Source organism: Halichondria panicea, chromosome 11, assembly GCF_963675165.1.
Source record: "Halichondria panicea chromosome 11, odHalPani1.1, whole genome shotgun sequence".
In the NCBI taxonomy this organism is placed as follows: Eukaryota; Metazoa; Porifera; class Demospongiae; order Suberitida; family Halichondriidae; genus Halichondria; species Halichondria panicea.
This window is the reverse complement of record NC_087387.1, coordinates 2110628-2137675: the sequence shown is the minus strand read 5'-3', so window position 1 is coordinate 2137675 and position 27048 is coordinate 2110628. Positions and strand designations below refer to the sequence as shown.

At 42.4% G+C, this 27048-nt stretch overlaps 5 protein-coding genes and 2 long non-coding RNA genes across 8 annotated transcripts; 3 read left to right on the top strand and 4 right to left on the bottom strand.

Moving 5' to 3' along the window:
• Positions 1-1316: 1316 nt before the first annotated feature.
• On the bottom strand, positions 1317-1828 carry LOC135344637 (histone H4). Its single transcript, XM_064541898.1, has one exon. The coding sequence runs from the start codon at positions 1744-1746 to the stop codon at positions 1435-1437; it is 312 nt and encodes a 103-aa protein (XP_064397968.1). The 5' UTR covers positions 1747-1828; the 3' UTR covers positions 1317-1434.
• A 24-nt stretch (positions 1829-1852) lies between these two features.
• Positions 1853-4325, bottom strand: LOC135344620 (SWI/SNF-related matrix-associated actin-dependent regulator of chromatin subfamily E member 1-like). Of its 2 annotated transcripts, none has more exons than XM_064541874.1 (9): positions 4164-4325; positions 4029-4093; positions 3687-3902; positions 3324-3434; positions 2706-2865; positions 2505-2651; positions 2288-2454; positions 2132-2233; positions 1853-2073 (listed from the first exon to the last, which is right to left on the bottom strand). In XM_064541874.1, exons 1-9 carry the CDS (start codon positions 4234-4236, stop codon positions 1972-1974), a joined length of 1143 nt encoding a protein of 380 aa, XP_064397944.1. In that variant the 5' UTR covers positions 4237-4325; the 3' UTR covers positions 1853-1971. The 2 variants fall into 2 exon arrangements, with proteins under 2 accessions (XP_064397944.1, XP_064397946.1); XM_064541876.1 differs by having other exon boundaries at positions 4029-4087; positions 4164-4320.
• Positions 4326-4368: 43 nt separating this feature from the next.
• LOC135344574 (dolichyl-diphosphooligosaccharide--protein glycosyltransferase subunit STT3B-like) lies at positions 4369-12649 on the top strand. The gene is made up of 16 exons (XM_064541805.1): positions 4369-4699; positions 4845-4953; positions 5401-5510; positions 6093-6336; positions 7043-7131; positions 7390-7695; positions 7962-8116; positions 8365-8517; positions 8956-9104; positions 9314-9531; positions 9832-9941; positions 10180-10415; positions 11318-11431; positions 11689-11813; positions 12083-12164; positions 12394-12649. Exons 1-16 carry the CDS (start codon positions 4440-4442, stop codon positions 12493-12495), a joined length of 2562 nt encoding a protein of 853 aa, XP_064397875.1. The 5' UTR covers positions 4369-4439; the 3' UTR covers positions 12496-12649.
• Positions 12599-16704, bottom strand: LOC135344616 (histone acetyltransferase type B catalytic subunit-like). Its single transcript, XM_064541869.1, has 8 exons — positions 16570-16704; positions 16262-16489; positions 16094-16212; positions 15128-15249; positions 14514-14662; positions 14091-14305; positions 13403-13519; positions 12599-12935 (listed from the first exon to the last, which is right to left on the bottom strand). The coding sequence occupies exons 1-8, from the start codon at positions 16634-16636 to the stop codon at positions 12762-12764; spliced, it is 1191 nt and encodes a 396-aa protein (XP_064397939.1). The 5' UTR covers positions 16637-16704; the 3' UTR covers positions 12599-12761.
• Positions 16705-16816: 112 nt separating this feature from the next.
• On the top strand, positions 16817-26933 carry LOC135344570 (V-type proton ATPase 116 kDa subunit a 1-like). Its single transcript, XM_064541800.1, has 20 exons — positions 16817-17085; positions 17265-17285; positions 17409-17565; positions 17789-17934; positions 18566-18714; positions 19567-19693; positions 21795-21877; positions 22135-22306; positions 22674-22808; positions 22906-23056; positions 23160-23302; positions 23739-23890; positions 24040-24291; positions 24441-24570; positions 24694-24825; positions 24944-25048; positions 25156-25278; positions 25875-26037; positions 26210-26323; positions 26632-26933. The coding sequence occupies exons 1-20, from the start codon at positions 16990-16992 to the stop codon at positions 26790-26792; spliced, it is 2712 nt and encodes a 903-aa protein (XP_064397870.1). The 5' UTR covers positions 16817-16989; the 3' UTR covers positions 26793-26933.
• On the bottom strand, positions 19708-20879 carry LOC135344643 (uncharacterized). The gene is made up of 2 exons (XR_010397483.1): positions 20674-20879; positions 19708-20398 (listed from the first exon to the last, which is right to left on the bottom strand). It is a non-coding gene; the product is annotated as an uncharacterized LOC135344643 (long non-coding RNA).
• On the top strand, positions 20018-21788 carry LOC135344653 (uncharacterized). Its single transcript, XR_010397497.1, has 3 exons — positions 20018-20156; positions 20464-20533; positions 20751-21788. It is a non-coding gene; the product is annotated as an uncharacterized LOC135344653 (long non-coding RNA).
• Positions 26934-27048: the final 115 nt, after the last annotated feature.

The following is a 27048-nucleotide window of genomic DNA, read 5'->3' as shown; positions in this document are numbered from 1 at the left end:
TGACATGTTGTAACTATTAAAACGTATGTTATAGGACTCACTTCACCCTAGCTTTGTAGCTATTTGTGTATCCTTGCAATTAATTGCTAAATCTTTCATAAAAAAAACAAAAAAAAAAAAACAATGTCAATTCCTTGTTGAGCCTGCTGACATTCACAGCTTGAAGTTTGAACTGTGCAAAATAGGGGTGTATACTTTTTCTGTGTGGTTCACCAAATATGGGTATATATAGATCTATGTATAGATCGCCGCAGATACCGTGTAATTTTCGTGGGACAAAATATTTGTGGTTGGAGGTCTGACCACGAATATTTTACCCACGAATGAAGCGACCTTGCCTACCTTTACCTGTAGTGCAAGCAGCAACCACGAAAATATTACCCACGAAATGTCTCAATATTGCTGAACCACGAGTATTTTGTCCCCCGAAAATTACCCGCTATACGGTAGCTCAGACGGTAGTGACTAGTGAGTGGCTTTTCTTCACTTCAATCAAGATGCTGCATGATTGATAATATAGACTTGATACAAATGAGAGTTAGTAACAATTCGATGCACAAGACAACCATGAAATCAGGAGTGCATAGCTGTAGCCTCGATTCCAGGCCGCTGAGAAAGGCGCACTATTCAAGGGGCTGGAGTCGAGGCTAGCATAGCTGTAGCTCGTAGTTTGAGTGACATAAACTAAAGTCTAAAACTTTGCAAACACATTGATATTTCGTGCAGACTTTCCATGCAGCTGTTTTTCAACTTTGGGTTTATGTCTCATGTAAGATGGATCCATAAAGAGATAATTAATAGAGTCCCCCTCATTACATGCATGCAGTGATTAATTTACATTGACATAGACTACTCCTCGCACGCTGCGAAGTAGCTAAGCTAGCTTTTTGGTGTTTTCCCCAGCGAATCGTATAGCAACCTAAGTCCTTATTGTTTGAGGTCTAGCTAGGGAGCATGCAAGCAAGGGACTCTTGTTCGCACATTGCATGTGTGGTGTATATAGTATTATTGCAAGCAAGGGACTCCCTGCTTTGTGTTTACTTACATCATGGTACACAGTCTCACAAGCAAGGACCTTCTCAGCTTTGTTTGATCAATGTACACACTCTGCAGAGTCACTCATATGATTAGCGAGCACCCTCAATCCTTCATCGTAGATTAGCCCTCAATGTATGAAAACACACCTTCATAAGATCTGGCAGAAACTGATGCATCCTCATAAGATTAGCAAGCACCCTCACTGGCAGAAAACAACACCCTCATTGAAATCACCCTAATCTTGACACTAATGTCACACCATAGACTACTTGTTAACATTGGTAAACTGAATTATTTAGTAGTTAATTCACAAAAGACAAAAAATGAAATGGTGACTCTTAATGAAATGTGGTGGTTCTTAGAAGAACCAGTTGAGTTCAGTTGAAAATGAGATGTTTAGCCTCCAAATCCATACAGAGTGCGTCCTTGCCTCTTCAGAGCATAGACGACATCCATAGCAGTCACAGTCTTTCTCTTGGCATGCTCAGTGTAGGTGACAGCATCACGGATGACGTTCTCAAGGAACACTTTCAGGACACCACGTGTCTCCTCATAGATCAGTCCAGAGATACGCTTGACACCACCACGACGAGCCAGACGTCTGATGGCAGGCTTAGTGATTCCCTGGATGTTGTCACGGAGAATCTTTCTATGGCGCTTGGCGCCTCCCTTTCCAAGTCCTTTTCCTCCTTTGCCACGTCCAGACATGATGCTTTTTGCTTGATGAGTTGAGAAGAAGCAGTTCAACGAAAATATGTATACATTGAAAAGTTAGCCGCCCATTATTTTATATAAATTTCTTTACCCGACTACATTGTAATCCAATCAATGCGCATGGCAATTACAGCTCAATGACATCACAAAATCAAAAGTGATCTTTGATGCTAGTGAAGCTCAACAGTGTTATATTAATGATTGAGAATGTTCTTGCTTTCACAATGTCTTATACTTTGGATCTGACACTGGCTCTGGCAAATCCTTTGAGGCTAGAGACAGCGCTGGTTTCTTCCAACTTGTGGGTGGGGTTTCGTGAAGCTACGAGGGCCAAAGCAACATAATTATCACAACAACAGGCTCATTTAATTTAGCTTACCCTCTTTAGCTCTCTTCTGAACTTCTCAGAGTTGTCCAAGCATGCTCTTTTCTTCGCCTTGTAGACATCATCAAATCCCTTGATCTCGGACTCCAGTTTCCTCTGGAAAATGATGTAACAACAAGCATAAAAGCGATAATTATTAGACTGCCTTACCTGATGCAGGAGAAGGGAGTTGACCTGCTTGCGTAGGACCACCAGTCGTGAATTGGTCACAACAGAACGTGTGTCGGGGATTTTTGTGTCACCGAAGATCTCCAGCATCAGACGATGGTTTCTGTGGAAACGTATTGCTGCCAACTGCTTCTTGGTGATGTACTCATCTACAGAGGAGCGGACATTTAGAAACCATACAAATTGTAAATTAATTCACCTTCATCATCTTCTTCTTGCTGCATCATCTGCAGCCTAGCCTCAGCACTGTTCTGTCTGGGTGGGGCAATCACAGCAGGGGGTGGGGGGCCGTATTCACTCAGACCAGCTGCTTCTCGATTGGCCGCCTCACGAGCTGCAGTCTCAGCTACACGGGGAAGTATTGAAAAAGAATACCATTAAAACACCATTGTTTGCTGACCTTGTTGTTTTGCTTCTTGCCATCGTCTATAGGCTACCGAGTTTCGATAAACCTTCAGCTGCTCATTGTATCTGGCCTTATCTGCCTCGTACTCATCGTTGAAAGGTTGCTTCTCTTCCTCTGAGAGCTCACGCCACTTCTGACCAATGATCTTACCAACCTGTGTGTGTGTGTGTGTGTGTGTGTGTGTGTGTGCGCAGCTAGTGATGGTGTATGTACCTGTGTGTGTACACAATTGGTGGGGGACTAAGTGTATAATGTCACGCAGGGTGTACAGGATTTTGAAGTAGAGGGGGGAAATAAGGCACACGGAGTGTGGAGGAACCCAGGGGCATGCAGAAAGTGTTTGTTAATTAGGTGGTCTTAGGTGTATGTTGTGGGTTTTGGGGTTGCCTTTGTTTACGTAATATGAATACAAATTTTAGGGAGGGGCGGTTTGAGCCAGGGAGAATATCCTCCATTTCCCTCCGAGAACGTGTTGAGACAAGGTATAGAGTGTTCGTGTTGTGGGGAAAGAAGACATAGTATAAACATTATGTGCACGGGCATTATTATTAAGTGTCGTGTGTGTGGGAATAATTATGTGGCTGTGAGGAGGTTGCGTGGGTGTGTCCTCACCTCCCACACTCTCCGCCCCTCAGACTTGAGCTGCTCCCACATCTTGCGACTGTACCTCATGTAGGGTAGGAGGGGCTTCTCAGGGGCCTTGGGCTGCTGCACTCCAGGTTGCTGGGTGGAAATTTATTATTTTAAAGTATAGCTACCGTATACATGTAGGCTAGCGATTATGTTTTGAGGGTATAAACTTTTGCGGAAAGACCGACCGTTAGTTCGCTGATTTCATTTTGGAGGATATTAGCCATTTAGCACATGCCTGCATGCAATAATAAAATGTTTACGGTACACGCTTAAAAAACATACTGGTGTAACACAAGCATCCACTTTTGACACAACACTGGGAGAGCAGAATTAAATTCTCACCCCATACTGTCCGCTGCTAGCATTTGAAGCTTGAGGAGTGTGCTTTTGTTTTGACATGCCAGAGGGCATGTAACCCATCACTGCTGGTGGGCCCCCCACATTGGGTGGGGTAGACACTCCCCCGCTCATGTAGCTGTGACTTGTGACGGTGTGTGGGTGGTGGTGATAGCCAGGGTGTTGAGGGGGCGCTGATATGTTCCAATGGTTTGTCATACTCTGAAAACGAGAGAAGTGTACTTTAATACATGCACAGCATTATAGTACGAGTCGCATATGAGCCATTATTGTTTAAGATTGGTACAAACAATTAAGTACATGTTGATCAATCGTATACGTAAGTACCTGAAATGATGGATTCGAGGACGGCATTTGTGGATACCCAGGAGGACGGAAATGACCACCTGCAGCTAAATATAGAGCAGTGTTCTCACTACTAAATTGAACTTTGAGACAGGTCTAACCGTTAGACTAACGTACCTGGATGTTGTCCATAGTAGCTTGGAGGAAACCCCCCCATCCCCATACCACCAGGTGGTCGCATACCGGCCATGATTCAACAGTAATGCACCGTTGAAGTCGAAAGCAAAGAGAAAAGCACTCTCAACCCACAAAACAGGTAGCGATCGTCAAATTGCAAATAAAGGGGGTTGGTCTAAAATTTCCCTTTTTTTTTTGTTGCCTTCGCTTTTCCACGTGTGGAAAGCAAGCCTCAACTGCAACAACTTCACATGGACTTTGATCTCCTACATAAAAATGGAAGATATAGCAGAACCAGTGCCAGTAGCCGTTTCGGAAGCCCTTGTGGAGCAGCAAGCTCCTAAAGCAGTAACCAAGCCTCTAAAGAAAGGTGGCCAACTGCTGGAGGAGTCTAAACAGAGGAGTATAGATGTAGTCACTGGTACTCAGTCGTTGCTGACTGTGGTGATCCTGGTATTGGCCTGCATAGTGGCATTCTCCAGTCGGTTGTTTGCAGTCATTCGATTTGAGTCCATTATCCACGAGTTTGATCCATGGTAAGAATGCACACACTTCCGTTCATATAGAATACGTAACAAGGTGTGCATCTTATAACTCGTATGTGCTCTGAGTCCTTAATACTTTATAGCTACACTGATGTTCTTAAGCGAGTATGTTCATGTTTATGAACACTGTTTTTAGGTTCAACTATCGAGCAACTCACTACATGGCCATGAACGGGTACTACAACTTCCTCAACTGGTTTGATGACAGATCTTGGTATCCCCTCGGCAGGATCGTGGGTGGGACGGTGGGTGGAGCTGTTGTGTCGATAATTATTAGAATGTCACAGAAAGTAGCATGTGCATGTAACATGTAGTGTGCGTTTTTTTACGAAGCCAATTGTCAGTTAATTACTATAGTTGATGTTACATGTATTACATACAGTACCACTCTATTTCGCCAGTATACACGATGCATGTATGTAGCACCATAAATATAAATTCAATTACGTAATAGTCACGCAAAATACATAATATAATTGTTCTGACGCTATAATTACATCGACTACACAGTACACTGCGAGTGTATTAGGTCAGGGTTAAGGTTAGGGTATGATTTGCTTACGGGTTGTTTACAAGCTGTTATAATAACAGTCCCAATTATGTATTTCAGTTTTCATGATAGTTGGTTTCAATACATATTGAAACCAACTATGTGTTGATTGACTCTCACCACACTGTTGTTTCTTTTGCAGGTGTACCCCGGGCTCATGGTTACCTCCGGCTTCATCCACTCGGTTATGAACGGTCTCAACATCTCAGTGCACATCAGAGATGTGTGTGTGTTCCTGGCACCTGTCTTTAGGTACCCACTGCATCTTGTAATTATACTACTACCATGCAGAGGAGGTACGACATCCGCGTGTCATCTGCATGTCTTTAACACACACATTCCGAACTTTGACCTAAGGAATGTGTGTGTTAAAGACATGCGGATGACACCACGGATGTCGTACCTCCTCTGACTACCATGAGCACTATACAACTCTTGATCTAATTTACAGAAGAACAAAGCTTTGTATAATGTTAACCATTTTACAACCTTACTAAAGACTCCGCAAAAAAATGAAACCCTGTCGCAGCATTCTATTTTTCATTCTACACAATAAATGTTTGTGAATTCTGTATGATTGTGTATAGTATAGGGATTTATATTCTGTATCTGCTCGGAGCTGTATACATTGAACTTATTTACATTGTGTATGCAGCCACATAAACCCTTTCTCTGCACATACATGTACATAACTTTGGGAATGATTTCGATCCTTTTACCAGGCTGAACATGCATGTAGCTGCTACACGCACAGCCTGGTAAAAGGAGCCCAACGTTGAGCTGTATCCATATTTTGCTAATCACCCCGGCCCCTTTTGATACACACTCACACAGTGGACTGACGGCAGTGGCTGCCTTCCTCCTCACTCGTGAGGTGTGGAACTCCAGAGCTGGTTTATTGGCTGCTTGTTGCATGGCTATTGTACCTGGCTATATTTCTCGCTCCGTGGCTGGTTCTTATGACAACGAGGGCATCGCCATATTCGCTCTACTCTTCACATATTTTTTGTGGCTCAAGTCTGTCAAAACTGGCTCAGTCATGTGGGCAACAGCTGCTGCTCTGTCGTACTTCTACATGGTTAGTAAAAAAATGTTAATACTGCGTTTGTGGATTAGTACCTGAGTTTCATCTAGTGGGGGGGGGGTTAAATTCCCCTTATTCTGTAGAAAAATCTCATTTGCAAATGTAAAACTGTCATAATTATGTTATGTTTATACTTCCCTATATAGGGGTGTGGTCTATATAATTGGGTATACCTTTCGTATAGCCGGCATATTTCGAGGGAATAAACTTTCGCGAAAATACCATTAGAATTAAGGTTTTCGCGCATTTAATTTTCGCCTTGAAACCCTGTTAACAGTGAGTATATATAGTAATAAGCATGACAGAATTTGTTGTTATGTACATGTACAGTAGAACCTCGATTATCCGGACATCTTGGTTCCAGAAGCAGGCCGGATAAGTGAATATGCCGGATAATCGAATAGATAAACCACGCCTTGATCCACCCACTTTATTGATAAACAGCAGTGCCGCATGGTTGTCTGCGCATGCGCAGAAGATAAGCAGGCATGTCTCCATGGTAACAGCTGCAACGCGCATGCGCGTTTGAGGGACACGCCCATTTTCTGATCTGATAACAAGAAAACTGCCAAGCCGGATAATCGAGGTTCCGGATAATCGAGGGCTGGATAATCGAGGTTCTACTGTAGTTGTGTGTATTTTGTGCATCTTTGCATTTTCGTACTATTGCTACATGCATCTTGTTTTGTCACCCCCCTAGGTGTCTGCATGGGGAGGCTATGTGTTCATCATCTGTCTGGTTCCCCTGCATGTGTTTGTCTTGCTGCTCATGGGACGCTTCTCATACAGGTGACACTCCACTCTGCTGTATTGCAATGTACAAAGTGGGGGTTTCCCTATACAATATCAACCTTTTGTACACTGTAAGTATGTTACCTGCCTTACATCTGTGCAGGTGCTTGTAGTGATCTTTTTATGTTATTTCTGTACATTTAGTCAAGTACTTGTACATGCACTATAGCTATGCAGTTATGTGTTCTTTTTGTTTTTAGTACATTTCCCTTATCAAAGCTATAGCCCAATTATGAACGATGCTATCTTTCATAGGATCTACGTTGCCTACACCACGTTTTACCTCCTGGGACTGATTATGTCCATGCAAGTCCCGTTTGTTGGGTTTCAACCAATCAGAACGAGTGAGCACATGCCGGCAGCTGGTGTGTTCGCCCTCCTCAATGCCTATGGTTTTCTGGTGTACCTGAACTCAAAGTTGACAGGGAAACAATTTCGGAGGTTGTTTTTTGGTGCCGTGACAACCAGTGCTGGGCTGGTGTTTGTGGGTGTGGTGGCTCTGACATACTTTGGCTATGTTGCTCCGTGGAGTGGGAGGTTCTACTCGCTGTGGGACACTGGGTGAGTCTTGTTGTCATGGGAATATACTCCAGTACTTGTAGTTGCCTAAATTGGATTGCAAAATAATATACAGTTGTAATTTCCACGTGAAACACATGTAGTACATGTACATGTACATACAAGTGTACACTATAATATGCAGATCGTTGTACTTATGTAAACTAATTACTGCAAATGGTTGTATCTGGAGAATGCATATCCCATCCGTTTCTCCCTAAGTGAGCTACGTTGTACATTACAATTACCCCCCCCCCCGGGACACACAGGTACGCCAAGATCCACATCCCGATCATTGCAAGTGTGTCTGAGCATCAACCCACCACTTGGACCTCCTTCTTTTTTGACCTCCACATACTGGTGTGCATGTTCCCGGCCGGTATCTGGATCGTCATGAAACACCTCACTGACGAGAGGGTCTTCCGTGAGTAGTGCTGCTCTGTAATACATACACGTACATGTACGTGATTCTATGCAGTGTTGTATGGATTGTCATCCTCCTTCTTTTATAAGTGTTTTTCTTTTGATTGTGTGCAATCTTGAATTCTAGGTATGCTTAGAGCTTAGACTGACTCACTTGATTGTATTTGCTAAGTGCTTATAAGTATACAAGCTATACGTATTAATGATTGCATAATTGTCATACACACACACACACACACCTCCGTACAGTGGTGCTGTACGCTGTGACAGCGGTGTACTTTGCTGGAGTGATGGTTCGACTAATGCTCACCCTCACACCTATTGTCGTCATTCTGGCGTCCATTACCATCTCACATACTCTCGACAACTACATGAAGCCTGTTTTCTCTCAGAACAAAGATGGTGAGACAATTAATGGTATTATACATCTACGTGTACATGTACATGTAGTTGCTTGGCTATTTCTTGGTTGATTAATTGGTAATGATCACCTTTTACAATAGTGGTTAATGTGCCCCCGTTGTAATGCTTTAACAACATCTCGGCAATTATTGCATTAACCAAGTTCTATTCCCATTATCTTCAATGAATCTCTCTTAGTTACAGTATCTCACTACTTGTTTAAGGTACATACCGTATAGCGCCACACTGATCCTCAAAATAAACGTATTTATTTTGAACAATTCACAAGTTTTCGAGGATTTGGTATACGTATATTAACCTTCTTGTCTATCTTGTACATGCATATATCTTATACAACTAATTAACACAATTAATGGGAGCCATGATTAACAGCAGTAAATATTAAAAGTCAGTGAGGTGTTTGTCTGTGCTTTTTAGAAAATGGCAAGCGATCGTCAGAGGAGGAGAAGAGTTCAAAAGAGAGTCTCGAAAGTGCTGCCGGGGAGGAGGGGCAAGGAAAGGCAGTAAAAGAACGAAAGAAGAAGGGGAAATTGGACAAGACTGAGGGAAAAGTTATTTATGACAAAGTAAGTTACTTTTAAGCAGCCCCACCTTACACACCCCTTAGTTTGAACTAAGACTGAAACTTGGTTAGCCTACATGTACATTTTGTAATTGCCGAGGTGCGTGGGCGGCCACGGTTATAGTATTCATTAAGTATATGCATTGTTTTGTTTTGTACTGTATGGCATGGTACACGCCTTTAGCCCCCCCCCTCCCACACACAAACACACAGTCAAAACACTCCAAATCCAAACAAAAGGACACCGCGTCTAAAGCCTCTATTGACCCCGCCCACCAGACGAGTGAGTTTGCAAACTCTACGAACATTGGCTCCATAGTGATCCTCCTCCTGATGATGTTCTTGGTGCTGTTTGCGGTCCACTGCACCTGGGTCACTAGCAACGCCTACTCCAGCCCCTCCGTTGTGTTGGCCTCCTCCAATCCGGACGGGTGAGTCATGTGATGGTGCTTGCATCATTATTTAATCAGAATGAGGCAGTCATGTGATAGTATAATTGTGTATAATTATGTATAATTCCCATAGTTTCTACATATACATGGACAGTAGGCCCACTGTGTACATGTATGTGATATGTGTTTGTATATAGGTCACTGTTTGCTGTTGGGTCCTAAACCCCCCATTTGCATGCAAAAATCGTCATGTGTATATGATTATATGAACTTGCGCTTTTGTGTATTTTGCAATTATACATTGAGATTTGGCCATCATTAATTAACTCTACACTGCAGGTCTCGTAACATTCTTGATGATTTCCGTGAGGCTTACTTCTGGCTTCGACAGAACACTCCTGACGACGCCTCGGTCATGTCTTGGTGGGATTATGGATACCAGATCGCAGGTACTGATCAATACTGTATTGCACACGTCAACAGGTATCCTCCACTCTCCCCCTTTCTTTCCAATATCTCCCACTCTTACCTACCAACATTAAGAGCTGTAGATATCATCATCCTATAGATACATGTACATGCATGTGTACTAGCTCACAACTGGTCATTATAATACCATCTCCTTCTGAAAAGAAACTTATAGTTTATTGTCAGTACTAGCTGTTACTGACTTGTTTGTCCCCGTAGGCATGGCAAACAGGACTACACTGGTGGACAACAACACTTGGAACAATAGCCACATAGCCTTGGTCGGCAAAGCCATGTCCTCCACTGAGGACAAGGCGTACCCGATTATGAGAATGTTGGGAGTGGACTACGTGCTGGTGATATTCGGAGGGATGATTGGTTACTCTGGTGACGACATCAACAAGTTCTTGTGGATGGTGCGGATAGCTGAGGGGGAACACCCTCAAGACATTAAGGTGGGCCGGTCACTTTATACATGCATGTATAGAAAGGGGAACTTGCATGTACGTACATAGCACCCAAAACTTGAAGTGTTAGTTGTGTATCTATTGAAATCAACACTTGGCGTACATATTAGTTGTTCTGTATGCATACATTTAAGTATGTCATGAGTACGTAGTACAAGTCTCGTGCATTTATTTGTCCGTATCTCAGTTACTAATGTACATGTGGTGTGCTTTCAGCTTTTTGTTCTGTTTTGTGGTTTGAGTGATAATTAAAGTACGTGCATTCCACATTCTGAGCCTGAGCCTTCTTTGGTTGTACGTGGATCAGTGTCAATTACTCATTGCACGGAGGGTATCCCAGATACATGTTCTGAGATTATATAGCATTATAAATTATGTTCAGGCACGCTTACTCGTGCACGTATCATCTTGTTAAGTGTATCATCTTTAATGGTTGTTGTAAGTTTGTACACTTGTATTGGGGAAGACAATAATTATATGTCCTCCTAAAAAATACCCTTACTGTAGGCCAACTCAGGCAGGGGTTTAAATTTGCAATTGAGTAATAGCAATTAATGTGAGATTACATTTCTGTTGGAACATGATATTGTTGGAACATGATATGTTGTAATTCGGAGGAGTGCCATATGAAATATGCTTGTACGTAAATTTTGAGCACTTTTCAAGTTTTGATCCATCCATAGTGGGTCAGGAACATATGGCTTATTAAAGACGTGATGAGAGTGGGCGTACCTTAGCAATGACCTAGCAACTGGCCCACGGCTATAAAAGCAACAGTATAACTATGCTAGTGGGTTAGCATAGAGACCAAATGTCACTTGAGTTTTTAAGCCACAGCGTTTCTTTATATGCTGCCCCCCCCCCCATTCATGCACATTACCCTCCTATAGGAGTCCAACTACTTCACGCCCCAGGGCGAGTTCCGAGTGGATGCAGCTGGTTCACCCACCCTCCTCAACTGCCTTATGTACAAACTGGCCTATTTCAGATTTGGAGACGTTCAAGTAAGATCTCACCACTATAGCTGTCTCACTTTCCCTATCCGTTAACGACTACAGTAGTTAACATGGTTAAAAAGCTCATTATAGTATAACTAAATAAAGTTTGTTTACCGGGCATTGCTGTATTTTGTAGCTTATTACTTACGCTGCCATTGACCCAGGAACTTACTTATAAATAATTATTCCTCTATTATTATAATTATAGCTATTTTTGCGTCCCTTATGACTTAAGACTCATTCACCGCGTTCACTGCATACAGTCAGGGTTCAACTCTCCTAGTGGTTATGACAGAACACGAAATGTGGAGATCGGAAACAAGAACATTAAATTACACCACTTAGAGGAGGCATACACAAGTGAACATTGGCTCGTTAGGATCTACAGGTATGTGAAGTGATACCCACCTGCAGGGTTCTATCTCGGATTAATGGTTGGGGGGGGAATTAAGTAAAGGAGGTCCGGGGGTCTTCCCCTAAGAAAAGTTATTTTAGTTTGTCAGAATGGACGGTAGACCATCTCTTTAAGGATTTGCTGACTAGTGGATGGGGGGGAGGGGGGGGGGGGGGGCTGAAGTGTTTGGGGGAGAAGCTTCCTCTTCACTGGATAGAACCCTGATAAGGGATATATTGTGATCCTTGTATCGGCTCTTACAGGGTTAAAGACTTGGAGAATCGGGATAAGCTGCAGAAACAACTAAGAGCAGTTAAAACTAAGCGACGATTCTATCCCAAAAAGGTAATATTGTACAGTATTATTGTGCGTTCAGTGTCATTTTCACTTACTGTTGCTTATACATGCATGTAACACCCTCTTATCTAAGGCCTAAACGTATTATAATAGCCACACTTGTCCCATGGCTCTTTTCCCAGAGTACTATATATAGTAGCATTGAACGTTGGTGTATGATCACACACTAGCCGAGTGTAGTTTGATTATAACTTGAAATGTTGTTTTGTATATGCAGACATCCAGCAAGAAGCGAGGAACGATCAGAAACAAGTCTCAGGTCGCAAAGGGAAAGAAGGCAAAGAAATCAACAAGGAACAAGAATTCAAGAAAAGTGTAGAACCTGTTGGCACTTTTAGTAACCTTTATAGTGCACGTTTAGATTTATTATACGTGTATTTAAACACAATAGTTATGTTATAATTATTATATAAATAGGAGTGTCACAATAATTATTATGCTCAAAATTATTAATAAATTATTTACATGTATAATGGTTGATGAAATTGTTGGGTGCATGGGTGTGTACAAATGATCAAATTAATAATTATAGCTAGACATGTGGTATTTGTACAACAGTATGCATATAAAGTAACTAGTGGGTGGTTATCGAGTGTGTGAGGCTAGCTTTTCAATAACGTTCAAATATTCCCCCTCCAGTGCCTTGTAGTCTTGATGTAACTGGGTCATGTGATCCTCATGTGACACTTGGGGGTGTGTCAGGGCCAGCTCTGTGGGATCTACAAAATCCTGCACCCTCTTCATATCTTTCTGTTCTCTCTACAAGGACAGATTTGAATATTTACATCGCCTGCCCTCGACCTCGGCAACGGTTGATTAATAATTACTCGGCCAATTATATATGTGCTTATCCTAACAAATTAAAGATTGAATTAAGACATGCATGCAGCTGCTAAGGGAGGTCCATCACATGGTGCATATATACATGACAAGTCAAAATCTATCGATTCTGCATGACCAAAATGAAGGCTAGCTTTTTGACGTTTTGGCAGTAATTTTCGACTGTCCAATAATAATTATTGGGACTTGGTGGGGTTATGAATACCAGAGTGCTAGAAGTATCTTTACGCAAGCAAATTTATGATAGGCACTCGCAAAAATAGCATTAGTTTGTATCACGCATACATTTCTATGCACTATACGGTATCCATAAACCCATACCATACACATGCTTGATTTATAAGGCTCATCCCTAGATTCAAGAGTATTATAAGCAACACTCTCACCTGATAGGGTCCGTTCATCCTATTCTTGACACTCAGTCGGTACGCCTTGTACTCCTCTGCATTGCTACGGTCTGTCGCCTTGAGCCTCAGGATCTCGTACACACGACGAGCTTGTTTCTGATTGGGTACATAGAGAAGTACACAATAGATAAATTGACCAGTACATGACATTGTATGAATGTCCTAAAAATCCACTAGCAGCCAAGATTGTGCATATGCAACTGAATACAATAGCAGCAAGCACGAGAAAGTTACCATAATTATATACATGTACATGCACTACGAGCTTCTTAGTGCATCCAGCTTAGAGAGTAGATTACCACAAATTTGTGAGTAGCTGTACTTAAATGTAAATATCTTCGATCAGAACATTTCTAATAAATGGTGCTGATACCAATGTGTAGGTGAATGACCAAGCTACAACATACCTAAAAATGTTTCCATGGAAACATAAGGTGGTGGGTTTGTGGTGATTAATAGAACAACAGGTTTGTGGTTATTCACCTACACATTGGTATCAGCACCATTTCTTAGAAATGTTCCAATCGAAAGATATTTACATTTAAGTACAGCTACTCACAAATTTGTGATAATCTACTCTCTAAGCTGGATGCACTGTACACATTGATACACGTACACCTTTGTACAGGTTACACAAGCTTCTACTGTACAGTACTGTAAGTCTCACCCTGTTCAGCTTAAGCCTTTCCCGGCACACCCTCTCAGTATCCTTGCTGAACTCCTGATGAACGAGAGGAGGGCGGAGTGCCTCTAACCCCAGGCCATTACGGATGTCTACCACGTCCCTGAGAGCTGTGAACTCGTCTGACGGGTCCTCCACTGTCACGTCCAACACTCGGGGGTCAGGGGTCAAGTTATCGTAAACTGTCTGGAGGAGCTTGGCTGTGAGGATAAAATAATGGCAGTACGATCAATACTGCATACATGTATGCAATCTAGAGAGCTGCGGTTCAAACTTCTGTACACTGGCCGCTTCATACTACATGTATATATTTTTACAGACCTGAAAACTGCCAATACGTAGCTACAGATATACATACATAGATACAAACAGATTATGTCATGCATACAGGTAAATCTCATGACTGACCTCCGTGACCTTTTCTCTGGAACGGGGGCAGGACCAACATCTGACTGATGCGTGGGCGTACTTTGTCAGGGTAGGCATAGAAATCGTACACCGTAGTGTAGCCCACAATAGAATAGCAGGTGCTGCCGCACTGTGTATGCTTCTCAAAACTGAGGAGACAGATCGAGAATAATGTGTGAGAATTTAGTTAGATCCAGTAGAAATCCTAATACAGCTACATGTATTGAGATACCGTATAGCGCGAAATTTTCGAGGCACTTATATTTCGTGGATTGGCCTCTAAAAGCCATTTCGTTGCACAATGTTCGCGGAATGACTGCTTACCGGAAGCCACGCCTTTAAATCTTGCACGTTATAGCAGGTAAAGAACAATTTTCGTGGACTTAATTTTCGTGTAGGATTGCTAACCCACGAAATCCACGAAAATTAAGCCCCTCGAAAATTTCGCGCTATACGGTAGTATTTCAGCTATCATTCACTGTCTCAATTTGTACTCTTGCTTCCGGTTGGTTGTGTAAACATCAACCAACAAGCGGATTGTATACAATAATTTATTGCAACTCTGTCCTGGCTATAATATATGATCCTACACATGTTCTGCAGTAGTGGCTCACATGAGGTAGAAATTCCACTTCTCATCGTCCACATCGATGAATGAGGAGGCGTCCACAAACCAGAGGAGGAACGTCTGTAGTCTCTCGTGATACTCACGGAACCCCGGGCACTCTATGTTCGTCTGTGGAGGTTGTAGGGTGGGTGGGGTGTGTAATGAAGGGTGGGGGTGTGTATGCAGTGTGTGGAGGGGTGAAGGGTGGGGGTGTGTATGCAGTGTGTGGAGGGGTGAAGGGTGGGGTGTGTATGCAGTGTGTGGAGGTGAAGGGTGGGGTGTGTGTATGCAGTGTGTGGTGGGGTGAAGGGGTGAAGGGTGGGGGTGTGTGTATGCAGTGTGTGGTGGGGTGAAGGGTGGGGTCTGTATGCAGTGTGTGGTGGGGTGAAGGGGTGAAGGGTGGGGTGTGTATGCAGTGTGTGGAGGGGTGAAGGGGGTGTGTGTATGCAGTGTGTGGAGGGGTGAAGGGGGTGTGTGTATGCAGTGTGTGGAGGGGTGAAGGGGGGGGGGTGTATGCAGTGTTTGGTGGGGTGAAGGGGGGGGGGGGGTGTATGCAGTGTTTGGAGGGGTGAAGGGTGGGGTGTGTGTATGCAGTGTGTGGAGGGTTGAAGGGTGTGTGTGTGTATGCAGTGTTTGGAGGGGTGAAGGGTGGGGTGTGTATGCAGTGTGTGGAGGGGTGAAGGGTAGGGGTGTGTGAGTTGTGTGTATGTTTTGTGTGAAGGGTGGAGGTGTGTGTGTGTGTGTGTGTGTGTGTGTGTGTGTGTGTGTGTATGTGTGTGTGTGTGTGTATGTATAACAGTGTGTGGTGGGGCGGGGGCGGGGTGTGTACACATGTAGAGGTATAGAGAGTGAAGCGTTAGTTAAGGAAAATGCTTACAAATAATCGCAGAACATTATAGACTGTGTTTGGACGACTGCAGTATAGTTATTGTGGGAAGCTACATTTATAGTACTGCACAATGAACTCACTAACCTTGTATACTTCATACGTAGCATCATTTTGGTTGTAAACGTGCAGCAATTCTCCAAAAGGTTTGAACGACGACGGCACAGTTATCCTCCTAATGTACTCGTCCAAGTTTGTGCAGAACCCTAAGAAATGAGACAGCTAATGATCATGAAACTTGTACGACTCACTCACCTTCGGGAATGTATTCTGACAGGATTTTTACAACATTGTCTGGTTTTGGTGAATCCGATTGGCTGGTATACTTCAGTCCGATATAAGTGCTCAGTGTGTCGGGTGTGTGATAGAGCTTGACTTTGAGATCCTTGTATCCAAATATGGCCTCATTCTCTCCAAACACTTGGTGGGTGAACACGGGTGCAAAGGCCAAACTGTCGTCAAAGATGTCAGCTTCACTGCGAACTGCAACAGAAATATGATTGTTGAGTTTGGAGGGAGGCGCTAGGCGCAGCATGCATGCAAAGGGTGCTTGTGAGCCTTACCAAACTTTATTTCCAAAGATGTGCTTGCTTTGCTGATGAAAGACTCTAAATCCTTCACACTGAACATTTTTCTAGCCAGTAGATTCGATCACCAGCACAGTGGCAGTGTTAAAGATCAAGAGAGCTGGAAAAGTCTGCAGAACTTTAATTTTACTACGTTACCTGCATTTCACATAATTAGAACTCAGAGATAATAAAAAATCTAGTGAGTAATATAGAAGCTTTCTGTATAAATAGAACATTAAAATCATGTGACTCTCTTACATCAGAAATTAGACAGAAAAAGCTCAGAGAAATACAATTCACTACAGCTAGCTAGCTACAAGGAAAGAAACCAAGCAAAAGACTGTTCATTAGCTTTACTATACTATACTCAAAGGGTGTCGTTTGAGGAACTTTGGGGAGGACAAGAGGATCAAAATGAGCTCCTTGTTCCGATCAGAGGAGATGACACTAGCCCAGCTGTTCCTACAGTCTGAGGCAGCCTACTCCTGTGTCAGGGAGCTGGGGGAACTGGTGAGGGCTCAGTCTCTATTGTATAAATTGTTAACGTTGTTTCAGAGTCGATAAATATTCTAGGCTGCTTGCAAAGCTCATTTCATTTATTAAAGTTAGCAGATATACAATGTAGCTACATGGTGCTAGTTGATTTGTGCATGTGCATTGTATATCATGATATTTTCTTTTCTCTGCAGGGCAAAGTACAGTTCAGAGATGTAAGTTTACCTCACCGTAATCATTGTCTGTGATTGCATCACTCTTGTCATGTGACTAAACTAAGCCATTGTTATGCATGTATATTGCAACACACACACACACACACACACACACACACACAGGTCAATGCTGACGTGAATGCCTTCCAGCGCAAGTTCATCAATGAGGTGCGTCGCTGTGACGAGATGGAGAGGAAGCTGCGTTTCCTCAATAACGAGCTGGTGAAGGTTGATATTGAATTGAGACCTGGGGGCAATGTGGAGGCCCCGGAACCTCAAGGTGTGTGTGTGTGTGTGTGTAATGGGGTAAAGTACGTATTTGATGTGTTCAGGGATACATGTATGTGCCTTAATTTCCTTGCTTTGAATTAGTACAACTATAAAGCAAGGAAATTAAGGCAGATCAAAGGGATTAAGGATACCGCATGTGCAAAATTACAGTATTATTTTATTAACTTTGCAAGTCCTTCAATTACCTCCCATTCTGCACATCCCCCATGCAGCCATGATTGACCTTGAGAGTAAGTTTGAGGTGCTGGAGACTGAGGTGAAGGAGATCAACACAAACAAAGAAACTCTCAAGAAGAACCTGCTGGACCTCATCGAGCTGCAGCACATCCTCGACAAAACCCGGGGCTTCTTTCAGGAGGTGAGGAAGTGCAGTCATTACACGTGTGCATACTTGAGGATACATGGTGATATTCTGATTTCCTGGACATTTTCTTGCTACTTTTGAGTTCATCCAACATTATGCATAATTATTGGTGCACAATGGGAAATTTTATCGAGTGGGTTAGGTGGTAGTTAGTGCATGCCGTGGTTTTGTGTTTAGGGTGAAGTGCAGTCTATTGTTCTGCCACTCTACTGCCATTCTAGGAATAAGTGTTCCCTCCTTGTTAGTGTGCATAGGGCTAATCTACTGCCATTCTAGGAATAAGTGTTCCCTCCTTGTTAGTATGCATAGGGCTAATGGGTCCCTATTGTTGTACTTTTGGAATTTCGTGTGTGTGTGATTCATCATCCCTTGTAGGCAATTTTACTGTTGTGTAGGCATGCAGTTATTGGGTTGTACCAGGAGTTCATTAAGGAACTCCTGGTTGTATTTACCCTGGAAGTGGTTAGTTAGGGCCTCAGTTTAAAAGCTAATGCCTGCAACTGTGTGTAAGGTAAAAATTGGAACTGTGATCATACATGTGTGTAATATGAGTGTGTAATATGTACGTGCAAATGTCCTTGCCATACACAATTTGATTTGTACTTTGATGCACATCCCCTCTCAGGCCGAGCAGTATGCTGTAACTGCCACACCCACCCGTAAGCGTAAGGGCCCTGGCGGAGAGATTACCACTGATGAGGACATCACAGGACGTGAGGAGAAGGGACTGTTGGACGAGCATCTGCAGATAGCCACTGCTCAGACCAAGTTCACGTGAGTCAGTATTTGTCATGTATACGTAAGTATTGAGGTGAAAGTGACTGTAATTTCCATAGCATTCCCTGTTGTGCGTGTATTCACTATGTAGTGTTTCCATTCCCAAGTAAAAATTGCTCTTTATTAACCTTTGCTTTAATGGACACCTATGAGGAACAAGGTTGTGGTTATATTGTACCTTTATTGAAGTGTTGTTTTCATTGGCCATATGGCTCATCCAGAGGAGGTACGACACGCGGTTAAGCTCACGTGGCTGCTATTTCTTGATTGAAGGCAAGAAAGGCAAAGAAGTCGTTAAAAATGCATTCCAATGACGACATTCAACTGGTGGCAAGTGAGCGCCATAAAGAGACAAGTTTAGAGCATAAAACTCAGTGAATTTGTTGCTGGCTAGTAGCTAGAGTTTTACAAGTAGAGATTAGATTTGTTGTAACAACCAAGGCTCAGATGTTGGCAGTGATCCTATCCTGAATGCAGGCACAGAATACTTATTAAACACTCTAAAACAGAATTATACTAAAAACAATAATATCTCAAAATCTAATGGTGGTTGAAACTGGTTGAAAAGCTATTTCATATTAGTATAAGCCCAGCAATGAACCATCCTGATCTTAGAAACGTCAAGTGTATTTCTTGAAAGATACATGCCAAACCAAATCCACTATCAAAGTACACAGTCTTGAATGATATTCATGCACAAGTTAATGAGATTCATAATCCTTTTGGCTGGTCATGTGACCGTGTCGTACCTCCTCTGTGGCTCATCTGTATTTGCTGGCAAGTCATGCACTAAAAACTCTTCATGCAATGATTGACCCCCTCCCCCCCCCCTTGACACACCGTGCCCAGGTTTGTGACTGGCGTGATAGTGAGGGAACGTGTGGCTGCGTTTGAGCGTGTCCTGTGGAGGGCGTGTCGTGGCAACGTGTTCCTGAGACAGGCAGATATAATGCAGCCTCTTGAGGACCCAACTACTGTGAGTTCATTCAGTGTGGCTACTGTTTTGTAATTTTAAACATTGATTTGAGAAAAGTTTATGGCAGCATACTTGTAGATGTATAATTATAGTACGTATTTATATGTCTGTGAGTGTTCTACTTAACAGTTGCTTTGCAGTAGTGTTAGCAAATGTTCTGCAGTATAGTTAAAGAATCTCAATGAGAAAGTAGTAGAAGTTATACTGCTCATCATTGTGTTCTCTCTTCACTATAAAATCCAATCCTTTGCTTGCATCAATACGGGTATTAAAGTATCCTGGTGTCACATGACCCCCGAGGTGAGAGCATGCACCGTAGTTTTGAAATGGCTCGAATATTAAGATGTACTCGTAGTGCTGTTTCGATCCTGAACGTAGGGTGGCCGTATTAGAAGAGGCACCGTTAAGGTAACAGACCCCATTTCCATCACCAAGTCTAATATGATTTTCAGCCACTCCGTCGGTAAGTCCAATGTGTGGGTCACTTTCTACTCCTTGAGAATGAGGTTTCATTGCAACTGTGACTCTTATTACCACGTGGGGGTCTAGTTTACCGAGGGGAACTCGAATCAACTCCTCATTGTTAGTCCCACCAATGGGGAAGCGCATGATGGTATTGGTTCCTATAATAGTCATCGTGGAGCGTACAAATGAAGCATAGTAGTTAATTGTTTTAGGCTCAATGAATAACACTTTGGATATTGGCTGTAGGATAGAGAAACCATCATGTTATTGCACATAATTTTTGTATGTGTACATACCGTATTTAGAATATTTTGCTGGTGAAAAACCTTTGCGAATGAGCCAAATCAGCAGAAAAATTGACCCTTTGCGATCAAGGTTCGTATGTAATTACCAGTACTAATTTATTTTTGCAAAGTGATCTACGCTCACAAAGTTTGCTGATACTTACAAAGCATTCTAGTAATTAATTAATACAGTACGTATCATAATTATGGTATACAGTTACTGTGGCTTACTGCAGTCAGTGTTGCTGAGCAGCAGTAGAGTAGAATAAGTGCTCCAATGATAGCTTTCATCTTCAATCTTCTTACAGGATTAGCAATTGAAAATCTCACGGTGTGAAGTAAAGTTTACTGCTTCTTTATATACCGGTAAATGATGTACATGTACTAAATAGTGTGTAGACTGAAAGTCTGGCCACCAACAGTACTTGTACCTGGAAAATAACATTGGGTGCTACGTACAGCCCACGACTGAAAGTCTGACCACCCTCAGTGCTTGTACCTGTAAAACCCACAACTGAAAGTCCGACCATACACCCACAGTGCTTCTGCCTGTAAAATAACAGTGTACTACAGTCCACGACTGAAAATCTGACCGCCCATAGTGCTTGTACCTGCAACACAACAGTCAGTGCTAGCCTACAGCCGACGACTAAAAGTCTGCCCACCAACAGTGCTATACATGTACATATACCTGTACAATAAGAAGTGCTACTGAACATACCAATATGTATTTTGCACTGTGGCTGCAAACAAAGGTGCATGAGCTCTGAGGTGGCTCAATAATAGTGCTGGTTTGATCCCATGCATAGTCGTAGTTAGTCCCACCAATCGGGAAGTGCATGATGGTGTAGCTATTCGTTTACAGTCGTCAACAAGCGTACAAACGAAGAAAAGTAGTTAATTGCCTTTGGCTCAATGAACAACACTTTGCCTTCCTTAGGTGTTGGCTGTAGGATGATGTAAACATCATTATTATCATTGTAAAGTGTACATGTGCTATGACTGTAGCTAACTGCATGCAGGCATGTTGCAGAGCAGCAGTAGAGTAGACAAGTATTCGAAAGTACTCGAATGGCAGCTTTCATCTTCAACCATAGGTCCTGGGGGGTTAAAAATTGTTTCGTGAATTGTAGTACTGATTTGCTTCTTTTCTACATATAAATGATGTACTTGACATTCACAGAAAATGTGTGCAGACTGAAAATCTTAACCACCCACACTGTTTGTACCTGTGCAACAAACAGTTGATGTTGCTGCCAACTGAAAATGTTTACCTCTTAGAATAAACACACCACCTCGTATTTCTTTCACTTTAATCTCCCCCCTCCCACACACACACTCACACACACCAGGGTGTCCTCGAGAACAAGATAGTGTTCATCCTGTTTTTCCAGGGAGACCAGCTGAGGACAAGGGTCAGGAAAATCTGCGATGGGTGAGCTCCTACTGTACTATAGTTAATGCTGTAGCTACATGTAGCAACAGTTATTATGTGCATTATACCCATTGTCATAATTATGGAACCCCTGTGTGTGTATAGTACAATCTTTATTGTTCTGACTATTTGTGCAAATGGAAAGTTTCCTGTCTAATAATTATGTGTTCTTGTACGAATTTCCCATTAATTAATAACTATAGAGCTTCTTGTGCACTATAATTCCCATAATTAGAGACACGTACCATTTCCCTTAGATTCCGAGCTATGCTGTACCAGTGCCCGGAGACAGCTGACGAGCGTGCCCAGATGGTGGGTCAAGTGGCGGCACGTATCAGTGACCTCCAGTCAGTGCTCCAGACAACAGAAGAGCACTCAATCACCCAGCTCACTGAGATAGCACAAGACCTGGACACCTGGCAGACCAAGGTGGAGAAGATATAAATAAGGGATCGGTGATTAGTTTACAGACAAAAACAACAAATTGGAAAGATTATGTGCACGAAAAAACATACTGTTTTATGTCCGTAGTTAAACTTTGATCCTAAAACCAGTGATTGCTGTTGTCCAAGATTTCAAAACTTATGGAGGGTTATTTCAGCCTCCCTGAGCTCAATCCCTTGGTAGAAAGAGTTCCCACAGGTCACATGATCTCACCCACCACTTTGTGTATGGTGGGCTGGGCTAGTGATAAAGGGAACATCATTCATACATGTACATGTACTAATTTTATTAATGGAGAGATAATTCATTTTCATAATCATGTTTATACATGTACTTGTATTTTGTTCTCCAGGTGAAGAAGATCAAGTCAGTATACCATATTCTGAACATGTTCAACCTGGACGTGACCCAGCGCTGTCTCATTGCCGAGTGTTGGTGTCCTGTAGACGCTCTCGATGAGATACAGGCTGCCCTCACCAGGGGAACCGTAAGTCACATGACCGTTACATTGTACAGTCATTAACTTGGTGTATAATGATTATATTGTGACATGTTTGCATGACGTGTATGTCACACCCCCACAGGAGCGTAGTGGTTCAACTGTACCGTCCATTCTAAACAGGATGGCTACTGATGAAGCTCCACCCACCTACAACAAGGTCAACAAGTTCACCCGTGGTTTCCAAGCCATTGTGGATGCGTACGGAGTGGCCACCTATCAAGAGGTCAACCCAGGTGAGTGTATACCTATTAGTTGGTATCCTGCAAGCTAGCTCTTCCACCTCATATTGAAGTTTCCATGTTTATAGTGTGCTAATTCACACATCCACACACACAGCCCTGTACACGATCATCACATTCCCGTTCCTGTTTGCGGTGATGTTTGGTGACGCAGGTCACGGTATCATCATGGCCTCCTTTGCTGCTCTGCTCATCTTATTTGAGAAGAAACTCAACAACTATAACGGACCCGGAGGAGAGGTGCGTTGTTGTTTTTATTCGTGTAAAATTATTGTATATTGTACCGTACATGATACCTACATGTATGGCACACATGCATGTACGTTTGCGCACTGATCAGAATATTTTTTGCGGTTTAATCTAGGCCATCACAACAATAATCTATTTCTACACTCAGTGCATAATAAACTTCAAGTAATTAGGAATGTGTACATAGCATGCAGTCAATAAGTAAAAAGCATTGAAAAAAGACATTTCGTACCAAAAGACCTTGCTGTTTGAAAACAGATTGCTCATTGTTTATCGGCATTCAAAATTCAAGGGAGGGCATTTTAATTAACCACCTTACTCATTATGTATACAGTCAGTATTTATAGGTTGACAGGGTGGCGAATGAGCTCCTTGGGTACCATGCATGCGTATCCCCTATTATAAAAAACCAATTGTACACTCACAGATGTTTGTTACGCTGTTCAATGGTCGCTACATCATTCTCCTCATGGGGCTGTTCTCCATCTACACTGGGATGGTGTACAACGATGTGTTCTCCAAGTCACTCAATATCTTTGGCACTTCGTGGGACCTCACTTACACCAACGGTTCCATGGAGTAAGTGCATGGTTACAGCACTTCTGAATAAATTGTCATTTTATTGATTGATCTGACTGTATATTCACTAAGTATTTCTGTTACACAGCATTTTGCATGTACATTCGGCTATGTAACTGTGATTTTAGACTTGAGTTCATTCTTTTCAGTCAACCAGCCAGTGACATACTCGGGTGCTGTCCAAACCCACCGTGTGTCCAGTTTGCACCTGGGGGTCATCTCACCTACGTCCCCCGCGAGGCTATGACAAAAATGACCCCCTACCCGTTTGGACTGGACCCTATCTGGAACGTGGCCGAGAACAAGTTGGTCTTCACCAACTCTTACAAGATGAAGATGGCCATCACTCTGGGTGTCATGCAGATGTTGTTTGGAGTCTGTCTGCAGGTTTTCAATCACATGTGAGTGTGAGGGTCAGATTTAAAAACTGGCCTGTGTGTATACAGTGTATATACATGTATATAGTGCATGTCTGAGGTCAACTGTACTGAGTGCTGTACAGCTCAGCCTACGGTGATTTTCAATCATGCTGTGTTTTTATATTTTCTAGCCACTTCAAGAACTATCTGAACATCATACTAGAGTTTGTACCTCAAGTTCTGTTCCTGTTGTGCATCTTTGGCTGGTTGGTCTTCCTCATCTTCTTCAAGTGGTGCTTCTTCTACGTCAATCCCAACTATGTAAGAATTAACACACACAATATCAAGTTGTTGCAGCCTCCAGTGTATTAGCTGTGCACAGTGCTATAATTGTGTGATGAACATTTTTGTGTCATAATTATGACGTTGTTGTTCTGCCCTCAGGCTCCCAGTTTGCTGATCACGCTCATCAACATGTTCCTCAAGTTTGGCGGCTCCCCTGATGTTACCAACACTGACCCCACACAGATACAATACTCCGTGTTTGGTCACACTGATGAACTAGCCCAGCTCCAGGTCATTCTTATACACATCGTTGTTATATATATCATATGTGTATATAATTATATTGCTAAAATAACATATGGCAGTTGTTTTCCTTTCCATTTTTATTATGTGTTGATTGTTTTCACAGAAATATATTCAAATTGTTTTGGTGATTGTGGCGTTGGTGTGTGTACCGTGGATGTTGCTTGCCAAGCCTATTTACCTCCTTATCAAACACAAAATGCAGTCAAAGGTACTTTGTATTGTGTTGCATGTATTTAGCGTTAATTTTATGTATGTATACTGCATGCTACGACTCACTACACGAATGATATAATATTTGTTCGTCAATCCCAACAGGATGGCTACAGCCGTGCTCGGGCTGAGTCTGGTTACAACGTGACACCTGACGGTGAACCGGCTGATGATGAACGTGCCCAGATCATTCTCAAGGAGGAGGGTGGAGGCAAACACTCCGACAAGGTCAGCAAGGGAATATACTGTACAGTATTAACATGAGTATCATGTAGTTAATATTAATAGATCGTCGTTTAGTAAAATGTCAGTTACAAGTACATGTATAATTATATATACTGTACATGTACATAGGTAATGACACTGTTATAATTATGTCAATGTGATAGGCACAACATGATTGTAAAGGTACAGGCCCGTATCGTATTCTGCTGTGTACATCTGATACAAGTACGCCGTACGCCCAGGGTGTCATACAGGGGGGAAAGGGGGGATATCCCCCTGCATTCATGTACTAGTTGTATGGCTGAGTGTCCATAGCTGGTAATTTTACATACTAACAGGGTGTTGAAATAATGGTTGACCTTTTTTTTAGCAACATTTTCTAGTTACTTTCTTATTTCCCCCCTCTACTTCAAAATCCTGTATGACACCCTGACGCCTACTGAGAATCAATTCTTTCTTTCCCTCCCTACATACATACATTCATCAAATGTATAGGTGAAATATATGTAGCTATAATTATTCATGTGTAATATACTGCACTATCTACATGTATAAGCTATAATAAAAATTATAGTATTTGTGATCACCCCTGCTGCTAGATGGATGGTAAAGAAGATGATGGCACTGAGAAAGAGGGAGAAAAGTTCGAGTTTAGTGAGATCTTCATTCACCAATCCATCCACACAATTGAGTACTGTCTTGGCACCATCTCCAACACTGCCTCCTACCTCCGACTCTGGGCTCTCAGTCTCGCTCACGCTGGTGAGATACAATGATACAATCCTTGTACAGAATCACTGCGAATGTGTCATAATTATTCAACATTCCTGTAAAATGCTCCCGATTGAAGTTGTGTGTGCATGTAGAATTTACAGTGTTTCACCGAATGCAATGCCTTAATTATGTAACATGTTTTCGCCCCTTCCACCTACAGAGCTATCTGAGGTGTTGTGGAATATGGTGTTCCAGTTGGGCATTGGGGTGGCTGCTTCCATCAGCCCGATTCTTGGAGCCATTGCCGTCTTCTTCCTCTTTGCAGCTTGGGCAGGTATGACACAAAGACCAAGCTTACTACCACTTTTAGACTACTAGTTGTATTATTCAGGATTATTATTGTGTAGCCTAGGTGAGTAGGCAACCAGTTTGATCCCAGATTTATCAAGTGTATCTACTCTCATGCATGTGCCAAATTAGCTGTAATTATAATTATTTTTTAAAATCTATACGTGCATGTAAATGTACGAAGCTGCGTGTTACTCATAATTATACTGTAACTCTATAATTATGTACAATGTACTTCACTGTATGCATGCATATTTATAATCCTTCCCCTTCACACACACGTGCACTTCACAGCCATGACAATCGGCATTTTGCTGGTGATGGAGGGGCTCTCTGCTTTCCTGCATGCCCTGCGTCTGCACTGGGTGGAGTTCCAGAACAAGTTCTACGATGGAAACGGGTACAAGTTCACTCCGTTCAGCTTCGAGGCTATTCTCAAGGGCGAGGATGATTAACTGAACATACTTATTTTAGCTGGGAATAATTATTTAGTATAGATCTACGTTGTATTAAAGTTTGAAGTGGACAGACTTATAGCGAAAGTTAGTTTTTAGTTATGATTGTTATTCTGAAATAATGATTTCTTGTCAGAGTTGTTCAAAGGCAGTGAAGCGAGGTTATCTTCAATCTAGTTGTGAGTTTACCAGAGGTCGACAGCTGTAGCTTTCTTTTGTGTCGACCATTAATTTTAATTAGACTATGACAACGTAC